Below are 16,967 nucleotides of genomic sequence, written 5' to 3'. Positions count from 1 at the left end.
AAAAACAAAAGAAAGAAAGAAAGAAAGAAAGATGGTGTGGAGGAAGAAAATTCCTCTCTGGGTGAAGAAAGTGAGTTACATTTTTATTACAATTGATATATAAGATTCCTGGACATACTTAAAGGTCTCAGATTACAGTTCTCCAAGAATAAATATATAAAAATAAAAGATAAAAAATACAGACCTCTAATTCCTTCTTCTCAGAAGTAATTTTCCAAGTGTTGAACCCTATAGCTCTTACTATGCACACAGGCACCTTTTAGACTGTTAAGATGTCTATAACTATCGAGATGGCTGAGGAGGTAAAAATCCTTGCCATGGGAAGTCTGGCAATTTGAGTTAAATCCCTGAAACCCACAGTGGAAGGAGAGAACTATCTCCTGAAAGTTGTGCTCCACACATGCACAATAACAAAAATAATTTTTTAAAAAAAGATCTCTGTCTGAGCATTGTGGTGCACACCTTTAATCTCAGCATCCAGGAAGCAGAAGCAGGTGGATCTCCGTAATTTTGGGGCCAGTTTGATCTACACAGTGAGTTTTAGGCCAGTTAAGGCCACCCAGTGAGGCTCTGCTTTAAAGAAACAAAAACCAGCGCTGGAGAGATGGCTCAGAGGTTAAGAGAACTGGCTGTTCTTCCAGAGGACCTGAGTTCAATTCCCAGCAATCACATGGTGGCTCACAAACATCTATAATGAGATCTGGTCCCCTCTTCTGGCCTGCAGGTATACATGCAGGCAGAACACTGTACACATTAATAAATAAATCTTAAAAAAAAAAAAAGAAAAAAGAAAGAAACAAACAAAAACTAAATTTAAAGATAGAAAGAAAGATCTCTGCAGATGGGTTAAGGATACTCTTGAGCCTAGGTTCAATTCCCCATACTCAGGAGAGGGGGATCTCTGAAGGCAAAATCTGTGACTTACATGGAATAATTGGTAAGTATGACAGAAGCTTCAGAGGAGAATGAAGCCACACATGCATCAATGTAAAACGAAAGCTTAGCTGGATGCACCTGAGTCCCATCTCCTTTAGAGTGATACATTATTGCTTGAATTTTGGTTCAGCCAGGACAACACTGTGAGATCCAGGAAGATAGAGAAAGGGGACAAAAAGAGAGGCATCAACCTTTAAGATATGTGAGGTCAGAATTCTATTGTACCAGCCCTCTCTTCCTAACAGCCCAGCTGTCCAGGTACTATAGAAACAAAGCACAGGAAGGAATTGATTCATAAAGTTCTGGAGGAAGTACAAAGCACTTAGACTCCTCAGATGTTACTCTAAAGGCTATTTCAGGAAACAAAGAAAACCTGGGACTTGTCAGAGACAAGCCACTCTCACTTTGGTTTGCAAAAGCATTTGAGAAGGAGTTTCTTGTTACTAACTGTTCTTTGTGTGCTAGGATTCGGGGTTACTGTTGGGGGTGTCCTACCTAACCTGCCAAGCTACTTGTAAAATCAAAACAACAACTTCAATTTCTCCCTCTTCCTCCTCCTCCTCCTCTTCTCCTTCCTCCTCCTCTTCCTCTTTTGAGACAGTGTCTTCTGCTGAAATTTAGGCCCACCTAATATTAATCATGTAACCCAGGCTTGACCTCCTGCTGGGACTATATCAAGCACCACCAGACTTGACTAGTTTTGTTTTTTAGACAAGGTTTTGCCAGGTAGTCCAGGCTGGTCTCAAACTCTCCATCATCCAGTACCAGTCACTAGAGTGCTAGGATTAAAGGTGTGAGCCATTCATGTGATTTAAAATATTTTTAAAACTCAAATATCTATGTTATGACTCAGTTTTTACTTTCATTTTAGATATATATTAAAAAGCCTGCCACTTGCCAGGTGGTGTGGCGCACGCTTTTAATTCCAGAACTAAGGAGGCAGAGGCAGGTGGATCTCTGTGAGTTCGAAGCCAGCCTGGTCTACAGAGTGAGTTCCAGGACAGCCAGGACTACAAAGAGAAACCCTGTCCCTAAAAAACAAAAACAAAAACAAAACAAAACAAAAAATCCTGCCTCTTGGTTGAGAGGAACTGCCCGGAAGTAATTCTTTTTATTTTTAATTCTTTATTATTGATTGCTTGATTTGGTGCTAGGGTTGAACCCAAGGCTTTAAGCATGCTAAGGAAGTGCTCTATCCTGAGCTATTCCCAGCTCCAGACAGTACATTTTGGTAGAGAAGGTTCTAAGATATAGCCCTGTCCTTGGTAGATCAGAATAGATGACACTTTCAGAACTTCTTTTCTCTCTAAATTTATTTTTGGTCAGCCAGACATCCTGCATTTGGAAAGGTTCTTGCTTGGCCTTGTCATTAACGTGTATAAGATACTATACATAGACTTTTTTTTATTAAAGCCTGAGAAGATTTTGATGTTTTTAACTTAAACACTTTTACTTAATTTTTAAATTCATAATTTACTCTATTTTGTTTCTGTCTGATACTGTTTTCAGGGATTCCATTTTGATGAAACCTTACATTTAATTACATTTGTTATGTAATTGTCCACATTACGCTTAGTTCACGTTTTCTTATGGCATTCACCATTATCTTATTGGATCGTGAATCAGGTTGACAATCTGCAGAAAAGTGAAAATGTTTCAAGTGGCTAATTTAAGGGAGGCGCACACATAGGCAGAGGTCCTGCTTTAAGGGGAAATGACCTTTTAAACATTCCTTCCCCAGATTTGAGATCTTGTTGAGGCTCCCCACTAGTATGTTGTGTGACCTTTTCCAAAGGGCCATCCCTATGTGGGCAGTCGTTTATCTGTAATATGAGGGGTTTGGTTTATATGACATCTAAACCTGTTTCTAGCATGTAGAAGATGGTCATCAAGTGACGTTACCGACCCCTAAGAACAAGGGCCACTCAACAGAGGATCAAGCCAACAGACACCAGGGAATTAATAAGGAGGTAACAGAGGTTCAAATAAGAAAACCTGGATTTCATTTCATGGCTATATGGATTTTGCAAGTCATTTCCTCCTGCTGGGCTCCAGTTTCCTCACCCACAAAATGGAGAAGACCTGCTTCTGGTAGTTATGAAACTCCACGGAGCAACGGAAGAGAATGTATATAGGAAGATGCCGAGCAAGGAATTACGTTTAGAAAGACAGAGCAAGTGGGTGAAAGGCAGAACTGAGGAAAGGCGAAGCAACGTTAACCGTTCATCACCTATGATACACCTTTGCACAACCCCACCCCACCCACGCATTGCTGCGGTCTTTTCACCTTGGTTCCGGCTCCGCCTCCGTCCCACCTTCCTTTCCCTCCTCCCTCCTCCAATCGCGCGCCACACTTCCTATGGCCGCCGGGGCCCTCTGCCTTCCCCCCCCTTCCCCTCCCTGCGCGAAGGTCGCGCGCGCTCTCGCGCCGCCACCTCACTCCGCGTCTGCCCGCTCTCCGCTTTTTCTGATTGGCTCCTCTTGTCAGTGACGTAAGCGTCCCTCCCCCCCCTCCCCACTCCCCTCGCTTACCCGGAACTCGGTCCCGCCTCCTCCCGGCTTCTCCAGATGCCAGTCGAAACCTAAGCGGCCCCTTTCTCCGCCGCACAGGAGGAGCAGGGAGAGCTGGGGAAAGCAGGAAGGCAGTGCCGGGGGCGCGCACGCACGCACGCACGCACGCCCGAGGCCGGCGGGGCGGCAGGCTCGCGCCCGGACTCGCCCCGCACCGCGCCAGAGGCTCGCGCACTCAGCGGGTTGGGCTGCGGTGGTGGTGGCGGCGGCGGCGGCGGCGGCGGCGGCGGCTGTGGGAGCCCGAGCGCTGCGCGTGCTAGGTCCCAGACGCGTCTGCGGCGCTCGCCCCGCCACCCTCCTCCTCTCTCACCTCCAGTCTCGGCGCCGCGTTCTGAGGGAAGGAACGGCGCTAGGCTAGCGAAGCCCGAGCGCACCCCTGGCTGCCTCCGACACCGCCCTGCGTCCCTTCGCGGCCGCGGGCCTCGTCGCACGGTGCTAGGCGACTCTGCGGGGAGGAAGCGGCGGCGGCGGCTGCCGGTCGGTGGAGAGTCGCGTTCCCCTTCAGCCTCGCCCCTCCGCCTGGCCCTCCTGCAGGGGCCGAGAGGACTCGGCGGCTGCCCTTCCGCTCGGCCCTCTTCGTCAGCCGGTTAGAGCTGCAGCGGTCGGGGAGAGGTCTGTCTGTGGGCTGAGGCGGCGGCGGCGGCTCCTCCGGCTCCATCATGTCCGCGGGCGGAGACTTCGGGAATCCGCTGAGGAAATTCAAGCTGGTGTTCCTGGGGGAGCAGAGCGGTGAGTGCGCGGCTCCCCCGCTCCTGGCAGCGGGCCGCGGCTTCCCCGCACCGCCCCCGGTGCGGCCCTTCTGGCCACCGAGGCTCCCCGCCGGCCTCGCTCCCCCCCTCCAGCCCGTCTCCGCGGTCCTCTGGCTGCCTGCTCGCCCCCGGCTCCTCCTCGCTAGGATCCATCGGGCTTTTAGCTTGGACCCTAACCGGTCGCCGTCCCGACACCGCCGCCCGCAGCCAGGCCCTCTCGGGCCGCTCTGCCCTCCGCAGCCCTCACCCCGCCCAGCCCCCTGTCCATCCCTTTCTTCCTCGGCTCTGCGTGGTCTCCTTCACCCCTGCCGGCTTTCTGGGGCCCCACCCTTATGCCTCGCTCTTTTTCCCGGTTCCCACTGGAGCTGCGAGCGAGGTCCCACTCCGGGAAGCCCCCCACTCTGGGGAACAGGCCCCTCTTCAGCCTTGGCTGAAGGAGGGTGGGATCTGGGCGTTGTTTTCCCCTGAGGCTTTGCTCCGAGTTGTACCGGTCTCCCGGAAGGTGGGAAGTGGTGGTCATAGAAAAAAAAAACAATTCTCGCCCAGTTTTCACCTAAATGAAGAATTAGTTAGGGTCAGAGAGTTAATGTATTCAACTCGAAGCGACTTGAAAAGAGGTGGCGTTGGCAGTGACGATTTTTGCCCCTTGGGTAGGGACTGGTTGGAAAACCCTATTTCTTTTGATTTTCATCATTGACGATTCTTTTGGCAGTGTTGATGCCTTTTCGATCTCTGCCAGATGCTATGTCATGATCAGTTTACTTCGAATTTTTCTCACCTGACTTCCATTTTTTCTCGTTTCAACATGAAACATCATTTGAGTATCTTCATGATGATACAAGCAGGGATTAACGGGTGAAATGTTAATTTTTTTTTCTTGAGTGTTTTCCAATTACATATTTATGATGCATGTGAGAAAGGCTTCAAATAATAAACATCTTTGTTTTGTAGGCTTGCCTTTGGGTAATAGGGTAGTAATAGATCCGTCATCTAGCTCTCTAAATTAGATTTGAATACCATTTGAGCTAACTGATTATTTTATACTTAATATTTTGTAGGGTCTTGTGAGTGAAATTGTAGTGTCATTTACCTGGTCAAGGTTCTGCAGTCACTGTACTTCCTATTAGCTACAGGGTCCTAATTTTGTGATGGTTGTCATTAAGATTATATGTGCCAACAGCTTTATTCTGTGTTATACAAACGACGATTCAGATATTATAATCTTTCTTTTTCCCTCCATATTTTTTCATGACAACCATTAAAATTCAGACACTGGGGGATTAGTTCCAAGTAATCAAACATGGAATGCCTACTGGCATTTTAGATGAAATTATGGAAAACATTATTTCGAGTGGAAACTGAAAATATTCTTAGGTTTCATTATTAGCTTGAACTATTTATACCAATTTGGAGCTTTATAGCAAGTTAACACTGGTTGTAACTTTGCCTTCAGCTGGACCTGGGAAGTAATTTTTCTTGTGTGTTTAGTTTTGACTTCTTACAGCCTTGTAGGATGGAAAGATCATGTCTCCCTCCTGTTTACTTATGGATATTTAAGTATAGATGTTTCCAGGCCAGCAAGATGGCTCAGTGAGTAAAACAGGTTCTCACCACCACGCTTGACAACCTAAATTCAAAGAAGGGGAGAACCAGCTCCCAAAAGTTGTCCTCTGATCTCCATGAACACCCACCTACATTTTAAAAAAAAAAAAAATAAAATTACAATTTTTAAAATAAAATACACATTTCCTTAGATGAGTAACTTGATGAAACCCATGAAGCTGATCCTGATTCAGTTAGTGTTACATGGCAGTTTCAGGACAGTCCCATACAGAAAATGAAGTTCATTGGTCATTATTAATAAATAGGTTTGAGTGTACGTATTGTGCGGTCTAGGGAGCTTGTTGACCGCCTCATATTGTGTACTGGACTACTTAGTTTGCATAAAATCCGTTAATCTTTCTATTGAAGTTTTTAGCATGAGGAGAGATCTTAACTTGTACTGTGTCCAGGTATCCTTTGAATCTCTTGAGTGTTTATGTTGTAAATATTAGAGTTTTATGACTTCTAATTTCTTTTTCATTACTTTTTTTTTTTCAAGGTAGACTTACATTCTGGTAGCTTAGGCTGGCCTCAAATTTGGAATCCTCCTGCCTCAGCTTCTGAGTACTGGGATTTCAGGGGTGAGCTACGAAATCCATTTTATTTTCATTTCTTTTTCCTATTTTGAAATTAATTTCTTTTTTAGGCAGTCTCATGTAATGAGGCTAGCCAATGAACTATATAGACAAGGCTTGCCTTGAATATCTGATGCTCCTGCCTCCACCCAAGTGCTGGGATTACAGATGTTTGCCACTATGTTTGGTTTTATGTGGTAGTAGATGAGCACTGTACATACTGAGCTATATCCTCAGCCACTAGGACATTTTTTTAAGTTGGCAAACAAAGTAATGTGTTTCGATACAGTTTTTTCATATTTGTGTATGTGTGTGTGGACAGAGAGAGACAGTCTTGCTGTATAGCCCAGCCTGGCCTTGACGGTATGAGATCTTGCATCATCCTCTCAGGTTCTGTCATTTCTTTCTTTAGATAACTTATCAGCTATTCTCTTCCATGCATTTCCTGCCTTCCCAAGTGGCTACTAAATAAATGTCTTGTTAGATTTAGCTATGTGTGTATGTGTGTGTTTCTATATGTTAGCACAGTTTTAGATTTACAGAAAATAAGATAGTACAGAGGATACCTATGCATCCTGCACCCTGTTTCCAGCTAATGCCTTACATTAGTAAGGTACATTTGTAAAATTGTTGGCTCAATATTGATTTCTTATTATTAACTAAAATTCATTGTTTATTTGGATTTCCTTAGTTTTAAAAACTCGATCTTTTTCTGCTTCAGCTTTCCTTCCAAGATACCACATTAAATTAAGTTGTTATATCTCCTTAGATTTCACTTGCTTACTTTAGAATTATGTTTGCATGCTTTTTGCTGTTTAGAACTGTGAGGTTAATTATCTTTTGAGGTCATCATATTGCTAAGTAATGCCATCCAATAGTTTTGACACTGAAAGATTGATTTCTGTCTTCACGGTCAGTGTCTGTAGTTTTCTTATGCATTAGCAAAGATCTGTAGAGTCTATGTTACATTGATGTAACTTGCTATGAATTATTTATTTTTAGGTCTGTTAGAATTCACAATTCAGCTTCTAAAGACTGTACTCTTTGGCATAGCCTTCTTTGTTTCCTTAATAGCATTTACCACGTTTATAATATTTTGTGTGTTTGTTTTGTCTGTTTTCCAAGGCAGAACAGAATGCAAGTTCCATAAATAAAAATTATCATCTTTGTTTGTTCATTGAACCCCTGTTGCCTAGCATATAACCAGTCTCATGGTAGCTGCTCAGAAATATTAGATGACAGGACAATAGTTAAATGTAATAGCAGCCAAAGCTAATTGCCTATATTTTTTGTTATGGTAAAATCTGTGTTTTCCCCTCGTGCAGTTAATAGTTTAGTAATAACATTGTATACTCACATTATTTGATTATATATACAAGGATACTCCAAATGCTGGAGTTTGGATAGGGGAACTAGTAATTTAGAGAATTAACCATTTCACTAAAAAAAACATTTATCTGCATATTACACTTTTTTTTCTTTTTGGGTTAAAGTTTTTTGTTAAAGCTATTAATTTATTTGCTGTTAGTATAATTTGTAGAAGTATGTCACATAATGCAGATGATATAGTCATATGATTTTTATTTAGCTTTTCAAATGAAAGATATTCTGCTCTATAATGAAGATGAATTGCTTCAATACTTGACAGATCTAGTTAATGGCTTGAATCTTGACAATTTTCTCTTTATTTTAGTAGTATGTGATAAAGGAATGTTAAACTACATAAGTCCTAAAATCTCCTTCAGGAGAATCTTTTGTTATTATCAGGCTATTGTCTGGAAGGCCAGAGGGACTTTTAGGAATGTCATTAAGTGGTTTACAATGATTTTTACTGCAAATGTAATTGTTATTGATTATTAGGAAATATGATGGCAAGGAGACATGCATACCTAATACTGCTTTTTTCACTTCATAATACCTTTTTTCTGTCAACATTTTTAACCTCAATGTATTAGAGAGGGAAAAAGAGTCAAGAGGCTAGTGATATTGAACACTGTAATAGTATAGTATAGGTCACCCTCTTGCATTGGGTATTGAGTATTCTCTGAAAATTCCTTATGGATAGGGTCTATTAAACCACTTAGAGTTTTTCAGTAAAGTACTTAAGTGTTTATTAAGCACTCTATTTTCCAGACCTCTTAGAAAAATATTTACATTTAATTTTCATAGTAGCACTATATACAATAAGTCCTGTTTATTGTTTTTATTTTATAGATAAGGAAGCTGAAACATAAAAAGTTGTTGAGTAATTTGCCAAAGGTCAGTGGCCAGTACTAACATAGGAAACTTGTACCTTGTGCTCTTAATCACTATCAAGTTTTAAGGTTTAAAAATAAGATACAGAAAATATTTCCATTGGGACTCTTTAATTTGCAAAATGAAGCTACAAGAAGGACAAAATGGCCTGATAACTATCTAATCTAGTAGCTCTCAAACTGATCTACTGACCCCCAGAGATCTCACAAGAACCTGTGGGGCGGAGGGGGGGGACCCATAAACCCCATAGGGGTCCAGAATATTAAGATATTATATGCTTTTCCACTCTTATTACCGTATAAGTAAATAGTGTAGTTTCTAAGAGCCTACCTGGTATGTGACACATGTCAGAAGCAGCTGTAAGAATATAACCGTCTTCTGTTGAGTTAAACATTAAGGAATTTTGCAAATAATTTAAAATATGCCACTCTCATTAAGTTTTTGTTTGTAAAACAGTTCTTTTCATAAAAATTATGTTGACATGCAATGAGATTTATTACTATTTTAGATCTATTAAGTACTTTTAATTTTTCATAGTTAGATTTCAGTATAGTGAATACTGATGCAATCTGCATAAACAGAATTCTTTAGTGTCCTCAACAGTTTTTAAGAACTACCAATTCAGCCGGGTGGTGGCGCACGCCTTTAATCCCAGCACTAGGGAGGCTGAAGCAGGTGGATCTCTGAGTTCGAGGTCAGCCTGGTCTACAGAGTGAGTTCCAGGACAGCAAGGACCAAACAGAAACCCTGTCTTGGAAAAAAAAAAAAAAACAAGTCTTGTGTACATAGTGAATTTAGGTTGCAGCAGGCACCTTTGTTTTGTTTTTGGAGACAGAAACTCACTGCCTAGCACTGTTTGACCTTGAATTTATTACGTATGCTGGGCTGTCCTCAAATTTACAGAGATTGCCCACCCTTTGCATTTCCAGTGCTGCGATTAAAAGCATGCCCTGCTAATTTTCTTTTTCTTTTTTTTTTTCTTTTTTTTGGGGTGGTGGTGGTGGTTAGCAAGACAGGGTTTCTCTGTGTAGCTTTGTGTCTTACCTGGATCTCACTCTATAGACCAGGCTGGCCTCGAACTCACAAAGATCCGCCTGCCTCTGCCTCCCGAGTGCTGGGATTAAAGGCATGCACCACTAATTTTATTTTTATGTGTATGAATATTTTGCCTGCATATATATATGTAAACCATGGGCATGTCTGGTGCCCTCTTGAGTCCAGAAGAGAGTGATAGATCTCCTGGAATTAAAGTTACAGACAGTTGGGAGCTGCCGTGTGGGTAGCAGAAACCAAATCTTCATCCTCTAAAAAAGCAGCAAGTGCCCTTAACCCCACTGAGCCATCTGTCTGGCCACATAGGTTTTTGTAAATTCATCTCTTTTTTTTTTTGTCTGTGTCCTGTCTGAAGTCCTCAAAAACAGTAATCAAAAAATTACTGATTTTTGACTGTCTTGCTTCTATTTAAGAGATAAACACTAATTTTTTTATTTTTTACCTGTTCTATAGATAATATTGGATTTCACTTGTAGGCCCATTTGAGTTATTTTTTGCAGTGCAGGTTCTAATGTTAGGTCTTTAGTTCTTGTTGGCCATATTTCCTGTAGAATTACTACCTTTCTGGACTGAATAATCCTGGTTGACATTATTGTTTCTCTCACATGCCCCCCTCTACCCCCGTGGTGTGTGTGTGTGTGTGTGTGTACACGCGTGTGCGTGCACATGCCGCAGGTCAGAAGACAACATTGGATGTTGTCAGGTCTTGTCCTCCCTGTTTTTAACACAGGGTCTCTCATTGACTTGGCTCTCTGGTCAGGCTAGGCTGGCTGACAGGCCAGGGAGCCCCAAGAAACCACCTGCCTCTTCCTCCCCAGTGCTAAGATTATAAGATGCCTACATGGCTAGCCCCTCTTCTCTTTTAAACCTTGCTTTTGGGGATCAAACTCAGATCCTCTTGCTTGTGCAAGCACTTTACTGACTGAGCTTCTTCCCAGCCCACTATTACTGTTTTTGTCAGTTTGGGGAGGTAGGCTGGAGGAGGCAGTGTCTCACTGTTGTGTAGTGCTGAACGTTGAACCATGGACTTTATACATACTAACTAGGCAAGCGTTTTCCTAACTGTGCCATATTCTCAGCCCCAGCAAATGGATTTCTGTCTCTGTGTTTTTGTCGGTCTCCCCACGTACACATGTAGCACAAGCTGATCTGGAACTCGGGATATTTCTGCCATAGTCTCATGAGTGCTAGTACTACCAGTATGAGCCACCATGCCTGGGTTATGACTTTCTTGTTCATAGCCATACTTTTAGCTTATTGTGTAGAGAATAGCAGCACTCAAAAGAATTTTAATAAATAAATTACCTTTTTTTAAAGTAGTGAAAAGCAGAAAATGGAGACTTACTCAATGTATAGTGTGTTTGAAAAGTTAAAGTCAGGGATTGGAGAGATGGCTCAGTGGTTAAGAGAGTTGTTCTTCAGAAGACCCTGGTTTTGTTCCCAGCACCCACACTACAGCTTACAAGTATCTCTAATTTCATTTCCAGGGGATTCACCAGCCTTCGCTGGACTCTTCCAGTACCAGGCACACAAGCGACGCACAGACATATACGTAGGCAACACACCTATACTTATAAAATACTAATTTTTAAAAAAGAATACCTGTAGTTTCTGCACTCACAAGCTTGAGGCCAGCCTGATCTACAGTGTGAGATCTATGGGGGTCTTTTTTAAGTTAATTTGTGGTTTAGCCATATGTGTTTTGCACTCTTAAGATAATTTCCTTTGGGGTGTCTGACAGAGGGCTCAGTGGTTAATAGCACTGGATGCTCTTCCAGAAGGCCTGGGCTCCATTCTCATTACCTACACAGTGGTTCACAACCATCTTTAACTCCAGTTCCAGGAGATACCACACCTCTTCTGGCCTCTGAGGGTACCAGACATGCACATAAGTGCAAACTAAACACTCATCACATAAAATAATAAGTAAATAAATAAATAGATATTTAAAATTTTACAGTATATGTAACACTTGTAATTCCAGCATTTCAGAGGCTGAAGCATGAGGATTTCAAGTTCAGTGCTAGCTTTGGCTATATAGTGAGCTTTTCTAAAAACAGCAACAGTAACAAAAAACTCATACTTAATATGAATTAATTGAACAAAGTTAAGAAAGGGGAAGCCGGGCGGTGGTGGCGCACGCCTTTAATCTCAGCACTCGGGAGGCAGAGGCAGGCGGATCTCTGTGAGTTCGAGGCCAGCCTGGACTACCAAGTGAGTTCCAGGAAAGGCGCAAAGCTACACAGAGAAACCCTGTCTCGAAAAACAAAAAAAACAAAAAAAAAAAAAAGAAAGGGGAATATAATGACTCAAATTCAGGTATACAGTCAAACCCTGTCTCAAAAAGCCAGAAGCTAAGAATGTAATTCAGAATAGAGTTCTTGATCTGTTTTTTATTTCTAGCACCATAAAAAGTAATAGAAAAACAAAGATGACAGCATTATCATTGTATTTAAGAAAACTAAACTCTGCTGGGCGTGACAGCCCATGCCTTTAATCTCAGCACTAAGGAGGTAAATAGAGATGGGCCAGCCTGGTCTACATAGTGAGTTCCAGGCCAGCCAGAGCTAAGGAGAGAGACCCTGTCTCAAAACCAAAGCAACTAGCCAAAAAGGAAACTAAATCTTAGCTCTGCCAGCTTATAAATTAATGTGTGTGTGTGTGTGTGTGTGTGTGTGTGTGTGTGTGTGTGTGTGTGTGTGTGTGTTTTCTACCTCCTTGAATTTTAGTGCTGTGGATTAAACCCTAGGGCCTGGCTCATGCTAGGCACATAGCATACTACTGAACTCTTTACCCATAGCCCCACAGATTATGTGGAAAAGATAGATAGGATAGTATGTGGGGAAGAGGGCTGAGATTAAGGCTACCATGCTCTTTCCAATCCTTGCACACCTCTATGTGTTTAGCAATCCAGCGCCTCTCCAGTTCCTGTCTTTTAAAATTTTTATAAGGAAGATTCTCTACTTTGGCTATTACTGTTTAGCTTAACCCTCTGTTTCTGTTCCCTTCCTAAAGATGGGGCTAAAAGTTCCAACTCTAATCATATGATTGGTTCTGGCTACTAGTTTCTCATCCTTGGGATTCTCAGAAGTCACCTTATTGACATTAAGTTAGGGTTTAGGGTTTATTACAAATAATAAAAAATGGTCTATTCAGTTTTATTACTTCTGTCATAAGAAAAATACAAGGGCTTTACAAGCTATGTACCTTAAACTTGGAAGAAGACAAAAATACACATTTTTAAAAATTACGTTATATCCCTAAGTTCATGTTAAGGTCATAATATGCAGTGTCTTAGCATGTGAGGAGTTTTGGAGAAATAGTTAAGCTAATGCTGGAGAAATTTAACCCCATTTGTACTGAGGGGGAAATACCAGACGTTTGAGATCATATTGAAGCTTCCATGCACTAAGGAAGGCCAAGGATTGGCCAAAAAAACAGAAGAAGGTCTGGAAAAGGATTAGAGCAGGTTCACCCTCAGAAGGAATCAGCACTGCTAATACTTTAACTTGTGAAAAAATTAATTTCTATTGCTTAAGCTACTTGTTCTTTATTATGGCATCTCTAGCAAATTATGTGTAATGTTATTTTTGCAACAAAAACCCCATCTTAGCACTTCCTGACAACTGTAACAGTAAATATTTAATCTTCATTTACTGTAAAACTAACATTAAAAAAAAATTCTATGTGTGTGGGAGTTTTGCCTGTATGTATGTCTGCACCATATATGTCTCTGGTGCCTGTGGAGACCAGAAAAAGGTGTGGGATCCCCTGGGATTTCAGCGATGACAGTTGTGAGTTGTCATATGAATGTATGGGAATCAAACTAGAGTCGACTTTGAGCTACCATGTGCATGCTTCTATCAAACCAAGGTCCTCTGGAAGAGCAGCTGCTGAGCTGTTCTCTCTCCAGCTCCACTACTAACTTTTTTTTAAGTAGTCAAACTAGACCCCCTCCCCCCTTTTTTAAAAAAATTAAATCCAGCTTTGTTCTTATTTTCAGGTATTGGTGTATTTGTTTTCATATGTAATACTATTAACTAATATTTGGTTATTTGATATGTCTATCTGTCCTGTTGTGAATGCTTAACAATTTTTAATTCATTTAATTCTAAGAGCTTTTCCGAGTGATTGGTTTCTGGACTGGAACAAGGAAAATATAAGATGTTCCTGGAGTTTCTGGTCATGGCAAAATGTAAGGAGGTGCTTAAAAGAGGAAGGGAGCATGTTGAGAGGGCTGAAGAGCGGTGACAAAGTATTTACTGAATATGTGCAAGGCCTTGGGTTTGATCTTAGCACCACAAAACAAAACTAGAGCCAATCTGAAAAAGTTCCCAGTAGAAAAGGCTGAAATACTTTTAGCAACAAAATAATTATAGTATTGGTCTGAACCTACAGAAGAATTAAAAATTTATGAGTCCATGTTACTCTAAATTTTTAAGAGGAAAGGAAAGTTTTATTCTTACAAAAGACTCCTAATTAAGGGCTGACAAGATGGCTCAGTGGTCAAGAGTACTGGCTGCCCTTGAACCAAGGTTTGATTCCTAGTACCCACATGGGGATAGGTTCAACAATCTGTAATTCCAGTCCCGGGGATCAGACACCCTCTTCTGGTCCCTGAGGGCATTGCATGCACGTTGTATACTAACATACATGCAGGCAAAACATCCATACACATAAAAATAAATAAATAAAAATTTAAGAATAGTTCTAATTAATAAATATGATTAGAAGTAAGGTAGATAGAAAACTTTCCATTAGAACACTAGTAATAAAGGCTGACGATAAGGTTCCTTTGATGAAAGCTAAAATTAGTGGACAGAGTTTGAGAACAGAATATTTGCTTAAGTTGAAACACTGAAGATAAGTCATATATGAAAGAATTTCCTGACTGAAGTTGTAGAAATATTAGAGTGAGTTTGAAAGCATCTGAAGAATGTTTTATTTTTCCAAGTAGACAAATTCTTTTTTTGAGGAGATGGAGATTTTTCAAGACAGGGTTTCTCTGTGTAGCCTTGGCTGTCTTGGAACTCACTCTGTAGACCAGGCTAGCCTCGAACTCACAGAGATCTACCTGCCTCTGCCTCCTGAGTGCTGATCAAAGGTGTGCACCATCACCACCCAACTTGACAAATTCTTTTTTGAAGAGCTGATTCCACAGATTCAGGAATATCCCTTCAATATTGAACAGATAATGCTCTATAGAATAATTATTGATAATTAAATATTCACTATTTATTAGTTTTAATTAGTGTTCTTTGCCTCAGTATAAAAAGAAATCTTCCTTTTTTTTTTTAATTTATTTTATGTGCATTGGTGTTTTGCCTGCATATTTGTCTGTGTGAAGGTGTTAGATCCCCTGGAACTGAAGTTACAGTTGTGAGCTGCCATGTGGTTGCTGGGAATAGAACTCAGGACGTCTGCAAGAACATCCAGTGCTCTTAACCACTGAGCCATCCCTCCAGCCCCTTAACCTTTTTTATTAATTAGAATATCCTAATCACACATTTTTACTTGATTCACTGTTACATAAGCTATTATAATGATGGGATAGGAAGAAAAACATTACAGAATTTAATGTTGTGTGAAGCTTGTTTCCATAGGAAGGAGTATTTACCTAAGCTAAAGGTAATTGATCAGTCACTTGGAATTTATTCTTATGAAAGACAATGGTTTTCAAATACTATTTATGGAACTGACTGTATTAGATTCTTATACAGAATGTTTTTAGAATATAAAATGCTAGGGCTGGAGAGAAGCTCAGCAGTTAAGAGCATTGGCTGCTTTTCCAGATTCTCTGTCCTCAACGGGCAAAACACCCACATACGTGAAACAGGTGATTTTAAAAATCTGAAATCTCGGCTGGGTGGTGGTGGTGGTGGTGGTGCACAACTTTAGTCCAAGCACTCGGGAGGCAGAGCCAGGCGGATCTCTGAGTTTGAGGCCAGCCTGGTCTACAGAGCAAGATCCAGGACAGGCACCAAAACTACACAGAGAAACCCTGTCTGGTGGTGGGGGCGGGGATCTGAGATCTCCCAGTCACAGGCAACTGGGGCGTAGAGGGTAGTCATAGTCACCAGAACAGCAGTGGCAGAATGTTGGTGGCTACCAGGGTACTTAGCCTAATTGGCAAGAGAGCCATTTCCACCTCGGTGTGTGTTTGAGCACATGAAAGTGTTGTGAAGAGTGAAGACTATGCTCTCCCTATTTATATTGATAAGCATGACTACCCCTTGCCTGATGTGGCCCATGTTAGGCTGCTGTCTGCCAGCAGGAAAGCCCTGAAGGAGAAGGCTGGTTGGGGCAGCTTGTCCAGAGATGAGAAAGTCCAATTATACCACATCCAGTTTTAACTAGAGCTTTGCTGAGATGAACAGGAGTATTAACAAGTGGAAGACAGTTGTGGGCATAGCTCTTATTCTGATGTGGGAGAAACACTATGTGTACAGCCCCATCCCTCCTACCTTTGATCGAGACTGGCCAAGCTGATGATGGACGTGAAGGTCAACCCCATTCAGGGCTTCTCCATCAAGTGGGACTGTGATAAGAACGAGTGGAAGAAGTGAGGACACCCCCCCCCCCCCCCCCCGCTTGCCAGCTTCCTCTCCTCAGTCGGCATCCTGGAAGCTGCTGTGTCCAATGGTCCATGTTATTAATGACCAGTTTATGTGAATTTTTTTTTCCCGAGACACGGTTTCTCTGTGTAGCTTTTGGAGCCAGCCTATCCTGGTAATTTATCCATTTTCATTGTATTCCGCTAATGTAGAGCATAGAAGTCTTTGTGTAGTGTCTTCAGTTTCTTTTCATTTATGATCTTTTACTTTCTTCCTTAGTTTATTACTAGATACTTGAATTTTTGGGCGGAGTGGTGGTGGAAAGTTGGCTCAGCACTTAAGAGCATTGGCTGCTTTTCCAGAGAACCTGGATTCACCTCCCAGCATCTACTCACATGGTAGTTCACAACCATCTGTAACTGTAGTCACAGGGGATCCAATACCCTCTTCTGACCTCCCTGGGTGCCAGGCATGCAAATGTCACACTGACATGTATTCAGGAAAAACACCCAAATATATAGAAATAAGTAAATAGAAAAGATGAAAACAGTTTGTTCCTTTAAATTTTTAAAATAAACTTAAATTAAAAGTAAAAATTTCAATTTAAATAAGATATTTCCCTAGTTTCTTTCTCAATAAATTTGTTACTGGTATGGAGAAAAGCTACAGAT

General features: G+C 41.6%; 2 protein-coding genes and 1 pseudogene across 3 annotated transcripts in view; 2 read left to right on the top strand and 1 right to left on the bottom strand.

Annotated features, from left to right (window-relative positions):
• Mrpl48 (mitochondrial ribosomal protein L48) overlaps positions 1-4,168 on the bottom strand; it is a 65,659-nt gene extending 61,491 nt beyond the window's left edge. The window contains exons 1-2 of the mRNA XM_052760192.1: positions 3,882-4,168; positions 3,469-3,808 (exon numbers count right to left, since the gene is read on the bottom strand). Of these exons, the coding sequence (XP_052616152.1) occupies positions 3,469-3,808; positions 3,882-4,168 (627 nt within the window). The remainder of the gene's footprint in view (positions 1-3,468; positions 3,809-3,881) is intronic.
• Rab6a (RAB6A, member RAS oncogene family) overlaps positions 3,696-16,967 on the top strand; it is a 36,736-nt gene continuing 23,464 nt past the window's right edge. Inside the window, exon 1 of one of the 2 annotated variants that reach the window (XM_052762357.1) lies at positions 3,696-4,236. In XM_052762357.1, the coding sequence (XP_052618317.1) occupies positions 4,167-4,236 (70 nt within the window). In that variant the 5' untranslated portion in view covers positions 3,696-4,166. The remainder of the gene's footprint in view (positions 4,237-16,967) is intronic. The other variant, XM_052762356.1, reaches the window with a different exon arrangement.
• On the top strand, positions 4,243-16,308 carry LOC128125203 (cytochrome c oxidase subunit 4 isoform 1, mitochondrial-like; annotated as a pseudogene).

Source organism: Peromyscus californicus, unplaced genomic scaffold (assembly GCF_007827085.1).
Source record: "Peromyscus californicus insignis strain IS unplaced genomic scaffold, ASM782708v3 Scaffold_4__1_contigs__length_199733344, whole genome shotgun sequence".
NCBI lineage: Eukaryota > Metazoa > Chordata > Mammalia > Rodentia > Cricetidae > Peromyscus > Peromyscus californicus.
The sequence above is the reverse complement of the archived record's forward strand: the minus strand, read 5'-3'. Positions and strand labels throughout refer to the sequence as shown.